At 38.5% G+C, this 24,155-nt stretch overlaps 3 protein-coding genes across 22 annotated transcripts in view; 1 reads left to right on the plus strand and 2 right to left on the minus strand.

Moving 5' to 3' along the window:
* Positions 1-24,155, plus strand: part of LOC100141714 (uncharacterized protein) — a 63,472-nt gene that overhangs the window by 24,458 nt on the left and 14,859 nt on the right. For 17 of the 19 annotated variants that reach the window (XM_015980223.2, XM_015980224.2, XM_015980208.2 and 14 more), the window contains exons 4-8: positions 9,007-9,152; positions 9,470-9,493; positions 9,559-9,727; positions 9,781-9,979; positions 10,025-10,211. In XM_015980223.2, coding sequence (XP_015835709.1) covers positions 9,007-9,152; positions 9,470-9,493; positions 9,559-9,727; positions 9,781-9,979; positions 10,025-10,211 — 725 coding nt within the window. The remainder of the gene's footprint in view (positions 1-9,006; positions 9,153-9,469; positions 9,494-9,558; positions 9,728-9,780; positions 9,980-10,024; positions 10,212-24,155) is intronic. The other 2 variants (XM_015980212.2, XM_015980213.2) reach the window with 2 other exon arrangements.
* On the minus strand, positions 11,128-15,129 carry b6. Its single transcript, XM_008195884.3, has 4 exons — positions 14,973-15,129; positions 12,795-13,167; positions 12,493-12,707; positions 11,128-12,201 (listed from the first exon to the last, which is right to left on the minus strand). Exons 2-4 carry the CDS (start codon positions 13,141-13,143, stop codon positions 11,296-11,298), a joined length of 1,470 nt encoding a protein of 489 aa, XP_008194106.1. The 5' UTR covers positions 13,144-13,167; positions 14,973-15,129; the 3' UTR covers positions 11,128-11,295.
* LOC658255 (nicotinamidase) lies at positions 19,696-24,045 on the minus strand. 2 transcript variants are annotated; one of them, XM_962213.5, is made up of 5 exons: positions 23,849-24,045; positions 20,993-21,179; positions 20,573-20,941; positions 20,299-20,467; positions 19,696-20,253 (listed from the first exon to the last, which is right to left on the minus strand). In XM_962213.5, exons 1-5 carry the CDS (start codon positions 23,935-23,937, stop codon positions 20,027-20,029), a joined length of 1,041 nt encoding a protein of 346 aa, XP_967306.3. In that variant the 5' UTR covers positions 23,938-24,045; the 3' UTR covers positions 19,696-20,026. The 2 variants fall into 2 exon arrangements, with proteins under 2 accessions (XP_967306.3, XP_015835712.1); XM_015980226.2 differs by lacking the exon at positions 23,849-24,045 and adding an exon at positions 21,864-23,142.

Here is a 24,155-nt window from a genome sequence, read left to right on the forward strand (position 1 = left end):
TCAGGAAAACATCTGCAAAAGATAAATCGTTTGACTCCATTTTATTTCTAGACAAATTACTTAAGTCAACTTATTTGAACTTAATTAATGTAGTTGAAATAAATTCTATCGTAAAAAAATTAAAGGGTATTGCGTCTGGTGGAATTGATGGAATTCCACTTTTTGAAATTAACAAATTTAATATATGTAGGATGAAGTCCGAGCGGTCATAATTTTTTTTAATTTTATATTTTTAATTTAATGGTAGTTTGTTTTTTTTTTTTTACTTTTCGTCATAGATTAGCATGTAGATAATTAGGGTAATTAGTCAGTAAAGTTCCGAAAAGACCCCGAGACTTTTATTTCGAGAAACATAAACACTTGAGCCTAATTTATTAGCTAGTCAGGGTGACAAGCAGACCACCCCAAGTCGACCGTGAGAAAGACGCCTTCGAATATGCAATTTTGCATATGAGTTTTTAGTTTTCACCCACACTTTAGAGGGGTAGTGTGAGCTAGAGTCAGTTCCAAGTTAGAGTGACTTAAAGTAATTGCTTAAGTGAATCAAGGTGAGTTATCACTGAGTAATCCCAGTTTGTTGGTGTGTGAGGTTTTTCAATCCAATAAGGTGTAGAGATTTATGATAATTACCATATCAACGGTAGGGTGAGTCGTTCAATCATTATTTTAATTGCTGCGGTGTTGATTTTATAATTGTTGATAACGTTCATCAGAAACCTGCGTGAGTATTGAGTACAATATCAAACTGAAGTTGAATTAATGCGCTATTCATCAGTTGATAGTTTATTTAATTGGTTGATACTAAAGTTGGTGATATTTGATGAGAATGATATTGAATTGAGAGTTGACGAACTATGAATAAGATTGAGTTGAGCCCCGACATGTCGAGCTAAACTTTGTTAGTCTGTCTATCCTTAATTAATCCACGGTTAAGCTTGAGGCGGGGCGGCGCTCGAAAATGCCCATTGCACGCCGAGATTAACCCAACAGGGGACGCTGGAGGGTCGCGGCGTCGCGAGGCCTCCAGGTCTGGTTTATGTTTATTTGTGGACGCGGGGGATCACTAGGCAGCCGCGTTCATTGCACCCCCAGGTCTAGGTTGCAGAATAGGTCGTGGGGAGAGCGCTGGAAGGTGATCATTGCACTTGCTCGTTGGTCCGTGAGACGGCTTCGGCTATGAGGTTAAGGGACTTGTTCGCCACCTGCACTATGAAGAGGGCTTCCATTGCACGCTCAGGGCTATGTGTGATTAGCAGTTGAGCAGGTTAGCCAAAAAGGTGTTCATTGCACTGCCCGGAACCGCCCCTGAGATACGGCTGCGGCCATGAGGTTTATAGGGACTTGTTCACCACCTGCACTATGAAGAGGGCCTCCATTGCACGCTTAGGGCTATGTTTGATTAGCGGCTGAGCAGGTTGGCCAAAAAGGTGATCATTGCACTGCCCGGAACCGCCCCCTTTTTATGTTGGTCATAGGCGAGTACCATGAACATAATATCCATTGCACGCTTGGTGTTGAATGACCTGCGGGTCTCGAAGTAGACGCTGGACGGATATTACCGGGGTACTCATTGCACAACCTAAGACAAGTGGTGGATGACAAGGCAGCGTTGCCTATTGCACGTCAGAACCGCGAGGTGGTCTCTCGATTGCTGCTGATCCAGAGACAAGCGGGCTGGATGGTATCTATGAGCAAAGGGGTAACCCTTTGCCTGGTTTTCCCTATGCTCCTGGAGTCCTATTGACCAGGACTGCGACTGTTAACCTTTTGAACCCCTTGGACAGAGCTCAACCGATTCTATTCGAATTACATATTTTATTGATGGCAGATTTGCATAATTATTTTGGGTTAACGACTGTTACATTTATTGGTTCACAAATTGCGATTGTGGACGTCTCACTCTGATGGACTGGATTACTCACACCCCCATTTTATATTTTTCAGACGTTGTCTTAACTAAAATTGATGACCTGACCCCGACACCTCGGCACCAGCTCTCCTGACAGGATTATTTAAAGTGGTTGAGTACTTTCAAAGTTAGTAAGGTAGTGAGTTGCTAAAATTGCCGCCGGTCCAAAGATTTTCCTGATATTTGATAAGCATATGTTTGTAATTTGCGATAATTACGCTTCTGTACAAAAATCGGTTCATCAAAGGCCATTGTGATGGATTTTGCACGTGTTCAAATTAGCTGTTATTTTGCGTTTCAAAAATGGCCCTACATATACTTCCAAATTCATATTGATGGCAGATTAACAGAAAGAGCAGCTTATTATCCAATAATAAACAATATAATTGACAAATAAAAACTTGACAAAAAAAATCACGAATAAAAATAATAAGGACATTATCTCGGATTATCAATTTATTCAGAGAGGAGTTCCACAAGGTTCTATCCTAGGACCTAGGTGGGCAGTTTATGAAATAATGCTTAAATTTTTTTATTTAAAATTGCCCACCTCTTATTAGTCGACACCTCTCTACAACGGACAATTCATACCGGTGTCCGTTGTTGAGAGATTTTACTGTTTGGTCTACGAAGTACCACTTCCGGTAAACCAAATATTATCAAATATAATATCCTATCATTAACATCTCTGTACATTTTAGAGTGTGTAGCATTTAAAAAAAGCATGAAATTCTGAGCGAATTCACTTGACCACAGAGTAGCGTCAAAAATGATACTATTAAAATTTTTATTTGATTATCTGTAAGAAATGGTGGCGCAAAAGCTCGTGATTCATTTAGCGCTCGCGAAGCGGGTAGTAAATGAACTCGCTGTGCTTTATCCAAACACGTCTAACCCAATTTGTCGCAAACCTCTCTCACTTAATTAAAACGTATCATCGCCGGTGTCTGGCGCACACACCGGCGGCGTATAAATGAAGAAATAGGCGTGATTAAAGCGTGCATTATTGCTCAGAGCGGCCGGAAAAAATTCGTAAACATCGAACTGAAAGGAGGAAGAACCCCATCGTATATAGTAGTCGCGTATTGACAAACCGCTTGCGCGCTGGCGCCGTCCAAGCTACGACACGCTCCCTTTCAACATATCTCCCGTTCTCCAGGTCTATGGCCGCGTCACGGCGCCCCAGTCCCTCAAATCTCGCACGTCGGTCGCACCAAAACTCACGCGCTTACTCATCTCGCGTTTTAGTCAAGTTTGTGGAATGCGAGTGAAAAAACTAAAGTGTGAAGGCAGAAAGGGCACATGGTGCCGTAAAAGGGCCGCAGTCGCAGCTTGCTTCAAGCACCTGTCTGAATACGCAATTATCAGGTATTGTGGGGAGTAATTGGATGACTTTTTACGAATTCAACCACCAATGTTCATTCAAAACGCGCTTTCGCCCGACTAGATATTATTATTATTCTATTTATAATTTAGGGCTATTTCGGGGACATACACTCGAGTCCGATTGAAAAGCAAATGAAAAAGGGGATCAATAAGGACAAACACATGTGACAACTTGAACTCAAGGGTTCCACCCTTTGAATCTCCAAAAGATAACTCAAAGAATTTTTGCTTTTAGTCAATCAACCTTACGACCCTTCAAGTACTTTACAAGTCATTAAGTAGCTGTTTGTTTGCAGTTGTAAATACAAATCAAGATTTCCTTGTCGGCGTCTTTGGTAGATAAGACACTTGTACTTGATTTTGCGGATTTAAATTTAGAACTTACACTTTATGCAAGGATGTTTCACATGCGTTCAAAGGTTTTAAGAAATCAAAATAACAAGGAAATTGTACAGAAGTATTTTTTGGATTTTCTTCTGACCGTGTTTTTGAAACCAAAAAAAAGACTTGTCAGTTATCCAAACAAGGAACTGCCCTATTTTGGGGCGTTTTGCTCAGTTTTGTCTGGAAACAGCTGTACAAAGCGTCATAACTAGGCCGAAATTTGTTATTCCTGTTTGTTGAATTTAGCTCCCACGCGGGGATAATGTCTTGCCAACGAAAGTTATTTCGGCTTTTATTATGTTTTAGTATAAATAACAATGATCCACACCTGACGTTTTAATAGACTGTAACAGACAGAACCTTATTGTGAGTAAACTGCGTGAGCAATGCAAGTAATTTTATCAACTGGGAGATAACAGGACAATAAATAATATTATCAGGAATTTGAAGGTTACGGTAATTAACCCGGATTTGAAAGTGTGTATCAACACACGAAAAATAGCGTTTGGGCCATTTGTTACTGTGCCAATTAGGGTTCGAGTTGTAATTATTTATAGCCGTGATTTAACTGTTCCAAACTTGACTTTGATGCTTAATTTTGGTCCATTAAACCCGGACAAGAATTCGTTTTATACAAGCGAACGGGTAAATCCCCCATTTGGTCGATTTTTCCGGTTCTTTCCATGCGTTAACCCATCACTTAGTTGGCAACTGGCCACATTTAATACTTTTCGTTTTTACACAATTCGTGTGAGAAAAACTTGACAGATACATTTCCTTGGAGTCCGCGTCCAGGATATTGATTGAAGAGCAAAGGCAGACGGAACTATCCTCTTTAAAACGTCACAAGAGGCTTAGGGACACTTTTTCATGCAAGTCCATGAAGGGACTTTTCAATGAAACCGCGACCAAACGCCACCTTTGCAACTGGTGGCACTATACCATCTATTATTCACTCTAAGCAAACTTCGTAACTGGGAGGGGCCCAAAAGTTGGGCCCACAAGTGGCCACGTAAATCGATAAAGTCCTGTTTGCATTATTTGGGGGTTTGTACCTTCTGCAGGTACACCAACTATAAAAATTTTACGGTCCGGAACTGCGTTGATCGGTATCGTAAAAAGCCACTTAATCGACCAGACATGAGCAAAGTAAAACATGCTTTCACGAAACTGCATAAATTACGAAAAGGTTTTCATACAATTGGTCAATCGAGAAGGAACGGAGGGAAAGTCAAGGGACTTGACAAAAACAGGCAAAGGAAAATATCCAATTTTTCAGCCAAGTATTGATTTTTAATAATATTTGTTATGAAAGCAAGACCTGAAATTTGGAGAAGAATACGCTAGGGGCGATAGCGTAATATTCAAAATTTTATCTACGACCGTTCGCCACATATCTAAAAAGGTCTCTAAGTTATGACAAGTTTATCGCACGTCTCTGAAAATCGAACAGATAGTACGCAAATGCCAGTCAATTGTTAATCGCCAATTAACTGATAAGTTGGTTTAGGCTGACAGTTTGTTTTATTAGAGAAAGATCGTTTGATTGTTTTTTTTTAAAATACACAAAACTGAAATTGCTTTTCGAGACATTGAACGATTGTCAGAATTTATGAAGCGCGTCTGGAAACGGGAAGTTTGTTTTTTATTTTTATTTCAAATGCGTGAAGAAATTACGTTGTTACCGCTTTATAGTGCGGAAAATAACTTGTTACAACTCAAGAGGTCAAGATATTACGTTACGTTTCAAAATTTTATTGTTATTAAATTACACCTTTCGCTGAGATTCGCGGACAATAAAGCTCTGTTTCATTTGAAGTTTTTTTAATTACGCCTCACATTTAATCCCACTAATGGCTCATAGGCAAATTCTGCTCAGGTACACGAATAAATATCCCAACACTCCTTCTTTTCCAGCGTATCCCGCAAATGGATAAATAATCGTCGCTTCTCCCGTCTCCCTTTCGGCGGGAAATAAACACGCAAACTTCCAACATTTTACGACAGTACAGTTATCTGATAAATCTCAGCCAAAATTCAACACAAGACTAATCGAACGAGAAACTTTATTTGAACAAGAAACTAAGTAACGCACGCACTTTCACTGATATCTTTAAGTTTGTCATCGACCACCAGAGTGTTGGGGTTGAGCTTGACCTCGAACAGGTTCTTGTGGATCCACTCTATGCAGAAGAGCTCGCTCTGGGTGATGTGCTCGTACATTTGAGTGGCTTGGTCGCGCGTTGTGCCTGGTTTGCCCGAAATGGGCACATTGGTGGCCTTCTCGAAGGCCCCAATGAACTCCAAGGGCTCCACACTGACCGAGACGTGGTGCCTGGCACACGACTCCGTCTGGGTCTTGGCGTTCCGGTACTTGATGTTCTCACTCTGGGAGCCGGTGTTTCGCTTACAGAGCGATTGGCGCACTCGTGACAAGACAGTACTACGCGGAATACTGGACAACTTCTCCTCAGTTGCTTGAATTGGCTCGTCCACGTACCGCTTCAGCTTTGGGGACGCTTTGGCCGAAAGCTTGGAGCTGGTGCTGAGGTTGGTCGACGGCGAAGGCAACATCTTGGGGCTTCTGGGGCGCGATTTGTCGCAGAAATACAACTCGCGGGTGTCTTTAGGGTTGAGTTGGAGTTGTCTTGATACGTCGTTGAGTTCGAGAGCCATTTTCCTCGTTCCAGTGGCAGGGTTTACATAACTCACAAGGGCCTTGTCGATGGCTTTGTTGATCAGGATTTCGCAGTCTTCGTTCAGTTCGGAGAGACGTTTCGTATCCATTTTTTCTCGTTCATGCCATTTTTTTTCAACGTACTGGAATTTTTCAAATGCGTGTCACAAAATGTCAAATCGGGTATTGCGTTTTGACGTGTTTTATTTGCTTTATTTATGGGATCGCACGCAACAAGGATTTGGACAAAATTTGATCAATTACAGGAACTACAGCTTTAGCATGTCTCATATATCATGGGAAATTTATGCGCATAGTAATTTTCAGTTAGCAGCTTGGGCGAGCTTTTTGTTGACTTTCCTAATTGGCTGGATGCAGCCCTGAACTCTTGTTGCATATTAAATTATTTTTTTAATTTTAAACAATTTTGGTATTTTACAACATTTCGTATCAGTCTTGGTTTTGGGATAAAAAAATATTTATGTTAATTATTTTGAACTGCATGAAAGTCCTACTTTTCTAGGATCTTTAGTTTTTATGTAAAAATAAAAAAAGTGTTTCCGTCAAAAAAAATTAAATTACTTAAAAAACTAAGCAGAATCGACCATTTTGCTGCCGTTCTGTGAGAAAGACCAGCCCTATAACTGGTTTGACTCGTGTCTTATTTGTCCTAGAAATGAGTAATTGACCAATAAAAATATACAAATCACCTCCTACTTGTTTATCTGGTGCACAAAAAATTGCAAGGCGATTGAAGCGTTTGTCATTGGATATCGGGGAGGGGATTGCACTCCCAACTGTAAAACAGACCAATCATAAGGCGTTCCAAACTGAGCAAAAAGTTGTTGTTTAATTGTCGGAATTTCGCTGTTTTCTAAGAAAAAAAGTTTCAGTTTTCCAATTTCTTAATGTTCTTACTTTGCAGTTGTACAGTTTTTAAATTTAAGAGAGAAAAGATCTTTGGTTCTCCAATTAATTTCGGGTATTTGTGGCGATCGCAATGCTAATCTATTCATTTTGTGAATGGAGGCGAAAAAGCCTTTTATTCGATGTGCAATAAGAGCGCGGAACGTGATGTGGAGGGAAGATCAAGGCAAACAAATCGAATATGTAAATGAAATTGAATTATGCCGAATTTATGCAGAGATTTCCAAGTGTTTGCGTAAAGTTTTGTAATACATATATTCCACTCCGAAAGGGTCTTTGTCGGTATGAATAATAAATTCCCAAATTGTTAAAAAGTGCATTTAGTTAATTTCGAACCGGAAGTGTTGCTTTAAATTTTCTTTGATGTTTCCTTAGCTTTAGAAATTCAATAGTTCATACCAGGTATCGGGCGTCCGTAGACTATGTTTAAATGTGAGTTATTTGTACTTATTTTTAGAATGGATTGAAATAGAGCCGACTTTTCAACGATGGCACAAATTTAATCGCCGCAAGGTCGCTAAATTATAAAAATCATTTTAAATACGTGACACAGGAAGTGGCTTTTAAAAGCGCCACAACGACAAAAACCTAATTATGCTAAAGCTGTTGACAGTTTATATCACATTTTCGAAGGAAATTTATCATTTTTTTAGAGGCCGGGAAATAATCCTCCGCCTTGGTCCAATTTTAGTAACTTTCGCTTAAAAAAAACGACTATTTTTAGCGCTAGATGCGGGTAATTATTTGGAGAGTAGATGAAGATGTGCACGAGTTGTTTGTAAATTTCTTGAAAGCGCTGCGTTTGACAGATGTGGTTTTTCGGGTTGTAAAATCGTCATTTTTATGGTTTAGGAGTTTGTTTGCACCATTTTGTTGTAAAAATACTTTTAACGGCGGGGACAGGCCAGGATTAGGGCAAGGTTTACAAAATCCCACTTCCAGTTTATTGATTAAGGGGGCATTAATTGTCTTAAACTTTTCCAATTATCTTGTGACAGGTCTAAAATCACCTGGATTTTTAACGCAATTCTTTGCTTTTCCGCCAATTACGCTACGCTTTTATTTACATAAAGGGATCAGTTTTGGTGTTTCGTTTTGGTGTATCTTCCCGTCTCGTTATTTTCGTTGTGCCCGAAATAAGAAAAACTCCTTTCATTAAATTAATCCGTCCGACATGACATGTTTGTAAATACAGTCATGTAAACCAGACCCAGACTGCTTTTAACTGTTGTGAAACTATTAAAACCGAATCACTCCACCCGACATCATCCAAATTCACTTTAATAATTTACATGAACATAACGGGAATAACGGCGTCGTAAAATTTTATTCCTTGAAATGTAGGGCTTCGCGTATCTTTTTCCGATTGACTTCCAATTGTCCAAAAGCTAGTTTTATCGTATCGTTTTACTTCACCAAGCCGGACATTGGATGGAATTACAACCGGTGCATCAAATCTCCAAACTTGAGCAAACTTCCCATCCGAAACGCGAGAACCCGTTCGCTCCACCGGACATTTGTAATATTTCGTTTCGAGATAAAGCGGCAATTATCTCGAGGTGAAACTTAATTAAAAAACTTTTAAAGCGCCCTATCGGGGTGCTGCTTTCAATCAGGCTAGCTATTGACATTGCTGATTGCGACGAAGCGGCCAAACAATTTCTTTGATATTTGCACAGAAATCGAGAACTCAATTGAAAAAATCAACCCTTTTCTTTTCCAGGCCGGAGCGACAATGAGGGTGAAGTGAGGGGGCGAAGTCGCAACACTAGGCGGGACGACCCCCGAAGACATACCCTAGGTGCCGACCAGCAGTACTTGGGCATGGCCGGCCAGGGAGGGCCTCTCTCCCGCACCATGGACCTGGAGGTAAGCAAGCATGTTGTGCACACAGGAAACGCCATATTCTAAAACGGAATGACATCACCTCGTCAATTAGTCGTTCCCGGCCGTTTAATTGATTTAGTCGCTCGAGTGTATTTACGAGAAACGTCGTGTAAGAAGTAATGTCGAGTCAGAGCATTATATCCTTGCCGCCCCAATTGGAGATGACGCCGCGATCAATACCCCTTATAAAGAAACAGCAAGTTGTCGCAAATCGTGCTCTCCATAAACTAGCCGAAACTTCCTTCCCCCTTACTGACAGTCCTGTTAACGTGAAAATTTTTTTACACGCGGCGGAACAGATGAGTTCCACCAGACCTAGAAAGGTAAAGACCCCGAGTTCGAGTCGTAATAAATTCTGGGGGCCGGTGGCTTAATGTGTTGTTTCTAGGGCCAGCCTCGAGGCTATCCGCCACCTTCCAACGCCATGCTGTTTGACGACGATCCCGGGATCATGTCGGAAGTGGAGACCAGCTCGACGGGCTTCCGCCGCGGTGGCAAACAGAGGAGTTCGCTTCCCGTCGTGCGGACGCCCAGCAAAACGCTCGAAAGGCCATTAGGTGAGGGAATTCACGCAAACCTTCCCATTTGAAACGACTTGAAAATTTTGCAGGTTTAGTATTCCTCCAATATCGCAACGAAACTAAAAGAGCTCTCCTCCCCAACGAAATCACTTCCATTGACACCGTCAAAGCCCTTTTCGTCCGTTCGTTCCCCAAACAACTCACGATGGAATACCTCGACTCACCAAACGTAAAAATCTACATTCACGACTCTTCCAAAGATATGTTCTACGAGCTTGAAGATTTAAGGTACGGTTCTGGCTTTGTTACCGGTGGTTTTGACCGGGGTTTTAGGTCACACTTGAGGGAGATTAGGGATCGCTCAGTTCTGCGCCTGTTTGAGTCAGCGGACGTCTCAGGAGGACTCCCAATGGCTGGGATTGGGATAGCTGGAGGTGTGGGGCATTTTGAAGATCCGAGCTACTTCTCCGAGCCAGAGTTTGACTCAGAGTACCAACACCAACACATCCACAAAAGTAAGGTGAGTCAAAAATTTCCTTTCATTTTTTAAATGAGCGGAGCCAAATGGGTCAACTTAATAATTTATTCTTATACCGTGGAAGAGTTAGATCAAGTGTACCTCAAGGCTCTGACTTAGGACCCTTATTGTACCTTTCATATACTTACGAGATAGCAAATTCCGTTCAACATTTGCCAACTTGAGTACTTTTTGGGCATAATACTGTCGTTGAAACAAATTTTTGTCTAAATTACGACAAGTTATTTGTTTAGACACAATTTAAATCTAAAAGTTGAAAACTGCTGTCTTACCTACATTAAATGGCATAAAATAATTGTTGCAGATTCATTTATGACCATATTTTTCTTAAAATTAAAGCATTTAATTGGCTAAAACTTTTATTTAAATATTTGATGGCAGTTACAGTTTATTCTATTTTGTTCACTTCAACAGTTTTTTTTTATTTAAAGTCAGAACTTTCATGTTGCCTTTTTTTCGTACAGCCTTGTTTCTTAGGACCTTTATGCAAAATGCTGTCATTTATAATATCGAGAAATATTTAAAATAAAAAAATATGAAGCTAAAATATATATTACTTTAGTAATTGTTCTTTTGCTGTTTTTGTTTTTTATGTTGTATTATTATTTTTGTTGTTTTTTACTTTTTTATTACCTAATAAGAATAAATTCTCTTTTTTATATTATTTTAAAATATATATTATTTTTTTTATTATTGCCATGTTTTTTCTAGTTATTCAGGTTTTATTTTTTGGGTTTATCTTTCATGGTTTATATTTTATTGTGTTTTAAAAAAGGTTAAGTAGAATAGCATTAGCTAGACCTTGCCTCTTCACATTCTTTTTTTAATAAACGTTTTTCTTTTTCTTTTTCTTCTTCTTTTTCTTATTATTATTGCTATTATTGAAATGACTAAAAACTCGTGAAAATCTATACTTTATTGCGGTTAAATCTACAAAAATATAAATACTAGTTCTAACGATCAATGACGGTGTTAAAAACTTAACAAAACAAGTCCTCTCAGACATGACTCGACTTGTATCAACAAGCAATGGCGATGAAGGTGATCTCGTTATTTACAAACAGACTTAGAACGCTTTACATTGTGGATTCGCCGGCGAGTAGAAAGCCCCCGAGTAGAGTTTCTTGGGGACGGTTCTCCACCCAAAAACAAGGGCTTTCTCGAACGGTTCCTCATCACAACCGCTGCACACATTCATAACGGCTTTAACCTCAGCTTCCGCCGGTTCTCTCTCATCATTTTGCTTCTGTTCCTCCAAAATGGGGCTATTTTCCCCAATCCCGGCCAAGCCGTCCAGAAAATCATGGTCAAAACTTGACGAAACCGGGAAACTTTCCTCAATTATGGTACCCCCACCCAAATAAAGCTCGCGTTTTTTGTGCTTGCTCTCGTCCTTTTTCACAATTTTATCACCAAATTTCGGCTCCTTTTGCTCCCGTTTGAACAACTGGTGGCTGTCGAAAGTGTCTATAAACTGGACATTTCCTGGGTTTACTAAACCACTACTTAAAAGTGGAGTCCCGGAAAATTGTGATTGTTGTTGTTGGGACAACTGTTGCGAGACTAAATTATTCACAAATTGGCCGTTGACCAACTGGGCGCTAAATTGCTGTCCTGGCACGAGTTGGGGTTGTTGTCCACCGGCAAGGTTCAGCATGAGCATGGGGTTGATCTGGCCGCCGGTGAGAAGGGGGTGGCTGGGGAGGTTGCTTCGGGGGCGGGGAGTGACCGGGGGCGGTGTTGTGATTTGGTTACCATTGTGGTCGTATTGGTGGGCATGGTGGTGTTTGTGGTCACGGTGGGCTTTACCAGCCGTTAGGGCAACTTTGTACAGTTGTACCATGGTGATTTGGCCCAGCATGCCTCCAGCGCCTTTGGGGGCGTCCTTACCTTCCTGGAAGCCGCCCCCGAGTTGCGTTTGCTGTTGGCCCGTTATTGCCAGCCCGCCGGAGGGGATGACGTGCCCTACTAACTAAAGTCCAAAGTGATATGTTAGGCTTCAAAATTGGAAAAATATCCCCAACTCAAGTCAGCACCACATGGGTTTGTTGGCGAAATTGTTAACTAATAAAATAACAAAAAGACCTACAACAATTTTTATGGTATATACAAAGAAAGAAAGTAAAGGGATCCCAAAAAAGATAAAACAAACAAACAAACAGAAGGCTCACAGAAAGCAATTTATTTTTTTGATTTTTTTACCGAAAAAGGCAGAAGATGGGCCAAACTCATGTGGTACTGGCGTTTTTTGTGCTAAACCTACCCTGTTGTGGAAGCCGCGACCTACGCGCTCCGCATTGACCCAGATTTGCCATTCGCCGGTTTTGCCGTTCCAGCTCTGGCACGTGTGGTACCATTTGTTAATTCTGAGAGGGTAGTTAAGCCTGTAGAAGGTGTGTCCTTCGACGGCCAAGCTGAAGTAGCTCGATCTGTCCGTGTTGGAGATCCACGACGAGATCGCCTTGGGTTGGCCATCGACTGTTATTAAAAAAAATGGGAAACAGATTAGCTAGAAAGTGGGTGGGCTGGAAAGTGAAATTTGATAATAGTTGTTTCGGAACTTGCCTGCGTACGAAAAAATGGGATGGTCGTTGCTGTGGTTGGCAAACTTGGTCCAGAAACACAACGTGAATTCTTTCATCTCCGGGATGTGGGTTTTGTATTGGATGTATTGGAAATAGAGGTCTTGCAGAAAGCCGACTTTATAGAGTTCGCATTGATTACCGGAGTCGTGCAGGGACGAAGGACCCGATGATTGGTGGAAAGTGTGGGTGGAATAGCCCGTGGGATGTGATGTATGAACGGTTTTGATCCCATCGTAGAGGTCCGGAGGAAGGACGGGATGCCAGTTGTCGATGTGGACGGCGTCCGACGTTACAACCAATACCAACAGCAAGGAAATTGACTTGGGCATTTTTAAGCGAAAATAAAGGACATCCTGTAATTGGCTTTATTCAAAAAATCGAATATTTACTTGTTTACTTGTTTATTTCAATTAATTTCACTTTCATTTATTGGTGAGAGTCCCTATAATAATAGCAATTGACTGAAACTTAGTCCGGTCATGTAGATCCAAGTTCGGACAAACTTGCAATTAAACCAACTAGTGCGTGACGCTTTGCTTCTGTTTATTTTTCCCATCACTGTCTGAAAACTCTGCGTTATTGCTTCCGCGACTATCAGACGGAGGATAATTAAAATCCGCGCACTTTTATCGGCTAGAAATTTCTTTGATTGCGAATATTTCAGCGGTGACATAACACGCCGATCCAATCCCACTTTACATAAAGCCGGTGAATGCTTTCCTTTAAATAAAATCAATCGAAATAAAAGACTTTCATTTTTCGCGTCCGTTGTTCGTGCAGCAGCAGCTGGCGGCGTCGTAAACAATTTGCAAATTATGTCCACTAGGTCCACGAAAGTAAAAGTGGATTTGCAATATATTTTCCCTCCAAATAATTATCAGTCTAGTTCGACCACAAAGTGAAAACCTAACTAACGCCTTCGCTGAAATTTTAATTTCCAATGTAAACGTGAGAGGAAACGCTCCGGATGCAAGAAAGTGGAGCCGCTTTTGGAAATCACCTTAATTGCATAACAGCGAAGGTTGTTTTGACGGTTTTCATTGTCAAGGTGTACTCATTTGTTGGTTTAAGGCCTCGTAATTGTCACTTTCTCTTCAATTTGTGACGGTGATGGCAAAAGAATTGTTTGTCATTGTGATGTGTTAAGAGTCATTATGACAATCAGCCTTGGAATTGAAATTTGCATCAAAGAATCAATAGCAAGAATGCACTTGAGACGCAATTATGCAACTCAAGTGCACCGTTATGCAGAAGCGTTCACTTATTATCGGCATTGTTCTCTCACGAACTAATCTATTCATCTTTACGAAATCGGACGCTTTTATTTTATATACTTGAATTATAGCTCTTACAAAATTACAAATTGTGTAAATGTATTGTGAGCTTGAGAGGAAAAATTTCCCGACAAGAAAACTCCAAGGCAGTTAGTGGGGAGTTTTTTCCCCCCTTTTGCACAATAACATTCCTAAATACTTTCTATAATTAAGTTAAACAAAAAAGATTTTATGCAACGTGCCGCTGTAGGTAGATTGGCGTTTAAATGGTTTCGGTAATTTATAATGACTAATGACGAGATGAGGAGGCGGAAGGAAAGGCAACGAAGGGAAAAGAAGCACGAACCCAAAATCAAGGTCGGGGAAAATTTGCATAGAAAATAATCGATTATTAATAAAGCAAAATGCAATTACTGTAAAATTAGATGTTTCAAATCGTTGGCTCATTTAAATTTCTTCGGTGTTTGTGATTGGACAAAGTGATATCGGCATTAGAAGTGTAAATTTCATTTAGTCTGCAATTCGTCTAGACACTTGAATTTCCAACCGGTGAAACTATTGTGACATTTGAGATCTGACTGATAAAAAAACAAAAGGGTCAGGTCATGAATTAATTCGGTGGTCACGTCACAACCTATACTTCAAGCGCTATCTAAAATCAGTTAATATAACCAGATTTAATCCACAATCAAAAGGAAAGTTAAGACTTGCCGTGAGAAAATATTAATAAACAAGTTTTTTGCCGATTAATTATTCCCTCAGTGTCGGTTTTAGCATTACATTTCCTTGATCTGGGTTTTTATTTCCGCAATTATGCGCCGAAGAGACTAAGTACAAATTCCAAGCGTTTGAAAAAATTCACAAACTTATAATCCGGTACTCACATCCAACTACACCACGAGCACTAGCACAATCAGAACACACCGTTAGCGTACGACTGACCGCACTGAAGAAGTATTCTCCAAGAACTAGAGTACTTTATGGAGATAGTCTCCGGTTTCACTCCGGTCGCGTGTCTTGCCAATTCCGTACACTTGCAGTGTCCGGAGGTGGAGGGGCATTCACTTTCCCTTCATCTCCGGTGATGCTAAAGCAGTCTTCAGGGGGCCCTTATTGCGCAACTCTTTTTCTCGACACAAATGGGCCCTTGTCTCTCACAAACGATTGATTGGGAGACTGATTCGATTGGGGCTCCGAAATGAATCTCTGATTAGGTTTCGGAGGTGTTAGGCAATTAAATAGGGTTTCCTCTAGCAATTTTCTCGAAAGATCTCTTCAGAGCGTGTGGTCAGAGGTATTGATCCGACTGTAGGTAAACAAGTTATCTTTGATGGCGGCTAATTAGTATTGGGACTGATTACGGGGTTGTTCGGGTGAGATTTACGCGATAAGGTAAGCTGGAAATAATTGGGGCTGCACAAAATCACAAGTGGAGAATTCGCTCGGAAATTCCTGAAAGACATAATACCTCCAACTGAAATTCAGACTTAAATTTCAAGTTTTTTTTGAACAGTTAATAAAACGAGCCTTTTTTCAGCGTAATTGTGTCGTTGTTACAAGTTGTAAAACTGAAAGAAATGCCGAAGAAAGTTGGGGTTTTTCGTTTCCAGAACTTTTCCGGAAGTTTTTACAGGTTTCTGCTCCACATTGTACAAACATTTCGGTCATTCGTATTTTGAAACATTTATTGTTTCATTTTTTTACAACAAGAACGACAAACTTGATGTTACAACGCTGTGTAATTAACTTCTTTCCTCATTTCTACAATTAAAGAAATAATACCTCATTCAGGTGAAAATAATGGACGTAATAAAGTTACATAATTTTTGAATTTTTGGGGTTGGCGGAAACGGACATGAACTGGCAGAGACGTTTTATTTGGTTGTAATAAATGGTCCTGTTTTTCACGAAAAAATAAGATCCTGACGCATGATTTATTGTACAAATTTACCCTAACGATAAGGTAATTGGCTGGAAAATAATAAAAAATGATTTATACACTGTGTACATTCAAATATTATCAATCAGCAAAACGCATAATTAGAGTGTGTACAAACAACAATGTATGTAATTAAAAAAAATAAATGTTCTCGTAGTGAAAATTTGTAATTAAATAACGATCAAATAAATCAAACCTAATGATAATGAAAAAAATTGATCGGAATTTTTATATTTTGTCTTGTCCCCTGTTTTCCACGTGGTCGTCTATTAGTTTCTCTTTAAAAAACTCATCTACATATTTCAGCGCGTCATAGTAGAGTTTTAGAAAATTTGTTTCTTCAGGTGGCAAAAAAGTTGTCAGTTTTTTCATGCCCAATAAAATTAATTAAGTAGCAGCTTTATTAAGAACTGGGATATTTTAATACTTAATTAAACAATTAATCGAGTGGAATTTCTTTTCAAAATTGTAATTACCGTAGGTAATGTGATATAATTGTAATATTTGCGTGAGTCAATGAGCGACATTTAGATTATCTGAATTATTCCATACATTCACTCAATGACTCAAGCTCTATCGTGTCATTTGTGATAACTCGACTATTTTTCGTGGCCTCATCACGAACCAAATTTTCTGTGCGCTGATAGATGGTTGTTTCACGAACCGGAATATGTAATAAAGTCATGATAGACAACATCTGCTATCATCATTATCCTAATTGCGCTTTACTTTCGAATTTTACTCTTAATCTGCACAAACTGTATCACTTTTTGCTTATCTCTTACGTAAGCCCTCTCGAAATGTCAACCGGAGCTTATTTCTCGTGCATTTTGAATTGCCTTTTGCAATTAATGAGAAATTGTGACGAAAAGTTCTGAATGCAGTGTCACGGTCATACTCACATACTTTGTTTAAAATTCAATGATTCACAACGCATGAGAGAGCCTTTCTAGTAATAGTTTTCATAAATTTCGCAAATTTTAATGAAGAAAGTGGCGACTAAAAGGAAGAGATTAAAGCGTTCGATACAATGTCGATAAGTGTTCGAAACAAGGACCCTTTCACTGCGATTTAAGCGGTCTTGTAAGTGTATTACAAGTGACACCCAGTGTGTAATAAAATGTACTCTTTTATTACATTGCATCATAACTTTCTTCCATGTAACAGCATCGAAAGTGCGCAATGACGCTTCACACAATCGGCGTTTTATTCATCGAATTTCCCCGATTTTTGCAAAATTAATAACCGTTTCCGCTTCCTCACATTTTGGTTTAATTGATTCTGAACAATACTGTAATAACCCCGAACTACATTCCGCACATGCTCCAATTGCAAAATTTTAATTGCAAACCATTTAATAAATTATTGCAATTCCGTTCGAAGGGACTCAATTTGTGCCGATTGCTCAATAACACTCTTAATTATGCTTGTACAGGTTTTCTTCGGATTGAAAATTCAGGACGTGTTGCTTTATAGAAAGTGAGTTTTTTGATAAATTCAATCAGTCAATGTTATTGCCAAGTTGTGCATACATTTCCTGGTTGTAGGCAATTAAAGTAATTGTAAAGGAATAAATTACACACAAGTTTAAATAAAAGCACGCGCTTTGCGCCGCGTTTTAGTGAAATTGATATTTTCGGGATTTTTTATGGTAATTTGGAGTCGCGTCTTTCACTCAGTGAAATGTGTCGTTATGCATGACTTTCGTAATTAATTGTAGCCAAATTTTATGTATTCGGAGCAAGATTTGTTTGCCTGCACTGACACGAAACTATTTCTTGCGCAAGAATAAGAAGCGGTTTTCGGGAATTTTACGCTACTTGAAGACAATATTTTAAGCATTTAAATTATTTTATTATCGGGGGCTCTCTAACAAGAATTTAAAGATTCTAATTTATTATGGAAATTAAGATACATTAATGTGCACTTTCTTCAAGAGAAAATGAAAAATTAACGCAAAGTGCGAATCTTTATTTTATTGCTAATTGGAATAACTGACCCCAATGGCCGAATTTCGCAAAAACGCACACCTCACTTGAAACAAGTAAAATATTAATTATTTTACGATTACGATGTAAACAGCAATTAGTTATTTAATCATTGATTTGAACCAATTTCAATTAAAATGCCAAAATGTTTTTAAGAACAAACAATTAATTAATTTTACTAATTAATTGACGAAAAGTTTTAAGTGATTTTGAAAAACCCTTAGAGAACGTAAAACAGTCTTAATTAAAACAACAATCAAAGTTAGCCTGAATTTGCGGTTTCGTGAAATTAGAAAGAAATAGTGTTTAATTTTTAAAGAATTTCTCCCGGATTTTTCTATTTGAAAATAACTATCGACTCATACGACCCAGTTTTCTGACAGACTGAATTAATCTACGAATTGACCTTGGTTTTGAAGGCTTTCCAGCGCGAAATTGATGCGAATAAATCAAAAATTTCATTACGAGACTCGAAAAAGAGGCTGAAAGACTTGTTGGAAGCCGGAAGCGAGCTCAAGCTGCATTCCACTGCATAAAACCTACAAAAGTAATAAATTATTTAAATTCGTTAATTGAGTAAAATTGTTGTGACACTTGCTGTTTTGACACACTATTTATAACTAATCTACTTTTAATGTCTCAATAATTCGTGAAACACGTGTCTTTGGTTCGATTTTGAAAAAAAATTACGAAAGCGGGTAATCACAGTTATTACTTCTGGGATGATTGATAGTTTCTCTATCGTATGACTTAATTCTTCCAAACATGGCCATCTCCATTCAGAGCAATTGCATGATCTAACTACGAGTAAGTGTCCACGTTTGAATCATGCATTTTTTATTCTATAGAACACCAAAAATGTGGCCCATGGAGACTGTACTAATTTAATTTAATGAGGAGCTAATGGAGAATCATGAGTCAAAGGGTAGAGGACAAACTTTAATCAAAGCATTCCCACAACATTCCTAATGTTGTAACAAGTGAAAACAATTATTATTACTCTGCAGTATTTTGCAATACCATCACATCTAGAAATTTTTTCGCACGCCAATTAATTAATCCCAATTCCGGGCATCCTGTCCGAGGAGTTGGACAACTTTCGAGTCAATTTTTGAAAGAATAAGACAATACTTTTGCTCACACAAGTGAAAGGGCTCTCCAGGACCACCATTGATGTTTACTTGCGCAATTTATTGGCGGGTTATGTAATCAAAATGCGGCGCATTAAAGGCACGCCTTAAAATTGAAAAGTTTTTGCGCTGAAAAGGGGAAAAAGTTCAGTTTGATTGGCATTCTGGACCGGATTCTGTACGGTTCGAACTTTGAAAGAAGCGGTAACAGCGAGCAAAAAGTGGGTCTATTCATAATCTTTATTCGCTTTGAAATTTCGGGGAGAAAAATTAATGCCAGGTTCACTAACCTGTTCCGTTGTAATAGTTAGGTGGGCGTAATTAATTAAATACTTTTATCTAAAAATGTTATGACTGAATGGATTATCTAACTGTTCCAATTTATGAAATAATAGAATGTTGCGTTTTTTCCTGTTTTGAGACAATTAGCTTTGTGGAGATACAGTTTCTTGGTCCATTTGGTGAAATTTCACAACGGAAGCAAGCGAAATGTAAAAATATCACTTCCCATCCGTATAAACAATCCATAAAAGTGAAATAAAACCCCCGCCATGTTTTGTTCCTTTTATTGAAGCTTTTAACAGAGTTGATGACATAATCAGTGCATAATTTATTATTGTCTATGAATTAATACAGTTTATTCTAAGTCGGTGTGCCCGTTTAATTGGTGCGTTTCATCATAATTTCTTTAATTGTTTTTATTGGTACTAAGTCAAGATGATTAGCTTATTTATTCGTAATTAAATGCAATCACCCGTAACGTTACACAACCTTGAAACATTTTTGCAACAATCAATCAGCGTATAGTTGGTTGCCTACATTTAGAAGAATAATTTAACAAATAAATAGAAAATTAAGTACGAAGCCACATTCCGCAACCTCTACTGCCTCTTTTGCTGTAATTCTAAAGCTAATTTTAATCCTAACTCGGGCCTTCTGTCATTCCCTTCCACCATCTCCTTAACTTGACTTGAATCCACAACGAGACCGTGATTTTCTTGAATGAAATTCTTCGTTTTCTCAATGTCTAAAAGATCGACTCCTCGACAACAATCATCGAGGAGAACTGTTCTATAGCCACTGGCAATTGCATCTTTGGCTGTGGAAGCTGCGAAAAATTAGTGCGAGATGTTAAAATTTGGCGAGAATTTACCAACACAGACGTCGTAAGCCAAGCCACACAAATACAAATCTGTGATGTTCCTGGCCCTCAACAGCGAGTCTAATTTAGTGTCGGTGAGCTTCTGGTTGTCCCAGAAGAGGGAATACGAGTCCACGTCCGGGTTTGTGCCCTTGTAGATCTTGGTCGAGTTTTCCACAACCTGAATTAAAAAAATTATCTTTCTGTTTATTTTTGTTATTTATTTTCTCGTAGTTTTAGTTATTTGTATTGACATTTTTTCGACTTTAAGTGGTGTTTGGGTTACCTTGAGGTCCTTGTGGAGGTCGGAGCCCCAGGTGTTTTGCACACAGTGCCTTGGCCACAGCTTCTGGACCATTGGGGGCTCCCTGTCGAAGACCACCGTGTCGTAGACTTTGGCGTTTTCGGCCGAAATGGGGCTGCTTTCGTGCAGTTTTCTCAAGGAGATGTTGTCAATGAAGGAGACGTGGTCATTGGGGTGCCAATCATAGGAATACACCACTGTTTCAAATTCGACCGTTTCAAGCAAATTGTTGATGGGTTGTATGACATCTCCACCGTGGTGTTTGGCCGGACAGTTCGTAATGTTGAGACTCCCGGTGATAAAATCGTTTTGCACGTCGATAATGAGGGCCGCAGAGACCGGTTTGACGATCTAGGGGTTGGAGTTAGTTAGGGTTGAGAAGGGATTATTTGGGGTTGTTACTGTTTTGATCCAGAGGTTCCAGCAGGTGACGAACTCGTCGCGGTCGATGCTCCCGTCCTGGTTCTTGTCAAAGACGTTGAAAATTGTCTCTAAAGTGTGTCTTTCGATTTCGTAGGTTACGCCTTTGCTGTTGCGGAAAAGCGCCCGACACAGCGCCCAGAACTCCTCCAAGTTCAACTTCCCGTCGCTGAAATGTTTACAAGTGGGAGTGCACGCGAGGCTTATAAAGTTTAGTTCGATTTTACAAAATTATAATCAATATGGATACGGTTGTTTTGTTGCTTTAACCTTTGCCGAGCCATTTAGCGGGTAAAAATAGACACAATGGAGTGTGGAAGAAAGGCCCGGATTCAAACACACTAATTATGAAAACACATTTCGGAAAATTTAATTCGCAGCTTTGGGAAAAAATCCGATCGATAGCTCGTTTCAGGGAGGGCTTAATAGCTTCGCCTAATCAGTTTCAAATGGGACGGCTTCAATTCGATTTGCATTAATTACAGTAGCCGAAAGTAAAGAATATAACATTCAGCAACAATTTTTGTTAGTATTCATTTTTGGTGGAGTGGAAATATTCCGCGCATAAACATCACCTGCTATTGCTTTTTTCAGGTTTATGACCCAGTTTCAGGCGAAACCAAATAGTGATGAATTCTTTTAATAGGAGTCAAGGACGCCGAAAATGATCTGTGCTCAGCTCATACACAAATTTAAAAATAAAAATTAATTAAGTAGCAAAGCTCGTAATTATTGTTTCTCTCCAAAATACGGCTCGCGGGCGCACTTTTTTTCACCAAAGTGATAAAAAACCTAATCAAGATCAAAACTGGGATAATGGCTCGTTAATTAGTGTTTATTTTTTTAACTTTACCTAGTTTGTGACGCCATTAACTACTTTTTAAACCGAATTTATCATTACGTAAATATTCTTTCACTTTTCACTTTTACGCCAATAGTAAATCCCGACGAAGATTTATGATGTCATTGAAATATTCGCTCACTCATCGACGGTTATTGCGATTTTATGTATTTTTAATTCTAATTTTTGCATTTTATGGACGTTCGCTGAATATTTTAATATAAATTTCACTTTTCGCCGCAATGAAAATTTCCAATTTTTGTTTGATTCTATTCGAACGAAATGTTTTTTTCGTATTTGATATTTCTTATCCGTTTGTGACAAAAATAAAAACTCAGCGGTAAGAGCGACCAATGCTAGGCTTGGCGTAAAATTGGTTGCCTACACTTTTTATTAACAAACAACATTTCAACTCAGTGGTCAGTGGTTATTATTTATACCTACATTAATTAGGTAAAGGAAACCTTTTTTTTTTTTCTTTGGTCATAGAACTACACATTTCATTTTGAAAAACTACTACAATCAGGATGTTAAATATTTATCGCAAATATTGAACCTTCTAATAAATAAACAAATATGTTTTTCTAATTTCTGGAGCGTTATTCAAGGTTTGCTTTAGGCGTATTACATGCGATGGCAATTTTAGTAATTTCCGTTACTAGAAATCATAAAATTCCGATGTAGTATTTTCATGTTTTTAATTTAATTATTATTGATAAATTCATATTTTGCAAAATAATGGAAATAGGTGTTATAATCTAAAAACTAAGCAATAAATAATCTTAAAACTTAGTAATAAACATTCACATGACGATAAGCTGCAAACAATAGTGCACGTATTTTGTTCCCAATCATGAACTAAATATTTTAAAAATGTCTCATTTTTCAAGAATATTTTTTTCGAAATTCCTTTTAGTTTTTGAGTTATTCAAAAAAAAATTTGTTTTTTCCAAGGCGTTCTTGATGAGCGAGTGAGTTATAGTAACACTCAATTTTGGTTCAATGTCAACTACAAATTTCCGTTTTTTTTCCAATAATTCAAAAACTAAAAATGACATCAAAAAAAAGAAAAAATTTAAAAGTGAAAAAAATGACATCAAATTTTCATAAAAATGCACAATTTTGCCCTAATTTAATCGACCTCGTATCTCTTACAATAACTAAGATTTCCATGGTGGAGCACGAAAAATGGACCCTTTGTATATGGATGTTTTTATTCAAGAAATTTGATTAGTCAAATTTTTTGCAAATTCTTCGAAATGAGTTCAGACCGTAATTTTGGTAACTTATTTCAAAAAAACACTAGTTCAAAAAACATTACTGATATAGAAGAAGAATTTCGAAAAAAAATATTTTTGAAAAATGATCATATTTTTAAAATAATTGATGTACAAATTAGTTTTTTTGTAAGGTACCTACTTTAGGCAAAGAACACTTGGTTCTATAACTGTATTAATATCAAAAAAATTGAGAAAATATTAGTCATTTAAAGCAAAAACAAAAACAACAGCAATTAAGTTAAAAAAATAAAACGTACATAAAACCTCAACCTTGCTAATCACTAATCAGTAATCATTGGAGATTTTATCTAAAACCAAGTCCAAGTACGTGTTTTTTACTAGATTCTTTATAGACGAGTTATCAGTCGTATCTGAAGTATTTTCCAATTTCGCCAAATGATCGATTTGTGTCAAAGATAATAAAATTGGGCAAATTCTCGAAAAAATGGTAATCCTCCATATGTTATTGAACCCGAGTGGAACAAATTACCAAACCGGCTATTTACATAACCGCTGTGTTCTACTGTTTGCTATCAATTCGTTCAGGTATTCTGTATAAATTCAAGGTCTCGATTGTTATCCTTCCTCGAAAAAGATAAAAATGGCGCGAAACGGCGTCGCGTAAATCCCCCAGTTCTAAATTTAGTCAAATCATCATCGACATCTCTCTAAACAGCGATCTAACCTAAAAGCTTCTACTGGTGGTGTGATATTTACCAATCCTTGTCGAAAGCAGCAAAGCACGCGTCCATACTGCACGTACAAATAAAATTCACAAAATCAATGCGATTTGTGCTACCAGTCATGTCTACTGCAGTTGGGGTAAAACTACGCGCCAAGTAGTGTTTACAGTCGATAATATCAACGCGACGACGATTTCCCTTCGCATCGCTGACTGACACGAAACCGAATCGCCGACCAGCTATCAAACAAAAGCGTGGGAATTCCCGAAAGATTTTACGATATTTTCGGACTGACATCATATGACGTCACATGACAATCGACGAGGGGCTTATCGATCCCC

The sequence above is a fragment of the Tribolium castaneum genome, chromosome 5 (assembly GCF_031307605.1).
Source record: "Tribolium castaneum strain GA2 chromosome 5, icTriCast1.1, whole genome shotgun sequence".
NCBI lineage: Eukaryota > Metazoa > Arthropoda > Insecta > Coleoptera > Tenebrionidae > Tribolium > Tribolium castaneum.

Excerpts from the sequence above, each read along its gene's own strand:
- LOC658255 (XM_962213.5), bottom strand. The coding sequence starts at position 23,937 with ATGACTGGTAGCACAAATCGCATTGATTTTGTGAATTTTATTTGTACG. Across the intron at positions 20,468-20,572 it reads ACCTCCACAAGGACCTCAAG|GTTGTGGAAAACTCGACCAA; the intron begins GTAACCCAAACA and ends TTTTTAATTCAG. Across the intron at positions 20,254-20,298 it reads GGCTTACGACGTCTGTGTTG|CTTCCACAGCCAAAGATGCA; the intron begins GTAAATTCTCGC and ends AATTTTTCGCAG.
- b6 (XM_008195884.3), bottom strand. The coding sequence starts at position 13,143 with ATGCCCAAGTCAATTTCCTTGCTGTTGGTATTGGTTGTAACGTCGGAC. Across the intron at positions 12,708-12,794 it reads TCCCATTTTTTCGTACGCAG|TCGATGGCCAACCCAAGGCG; the intron begins GCAAGTTCCGAA and ends TTTTAATAACAG. Across the intron at positions 12,202-12,492 it reads GTCGCGGCTTCCACAACAGG|TTAGTAGGGCACGTCATCCC; the intron begins GTAGGTTTAGCA and ends TTTGGACTTTAG.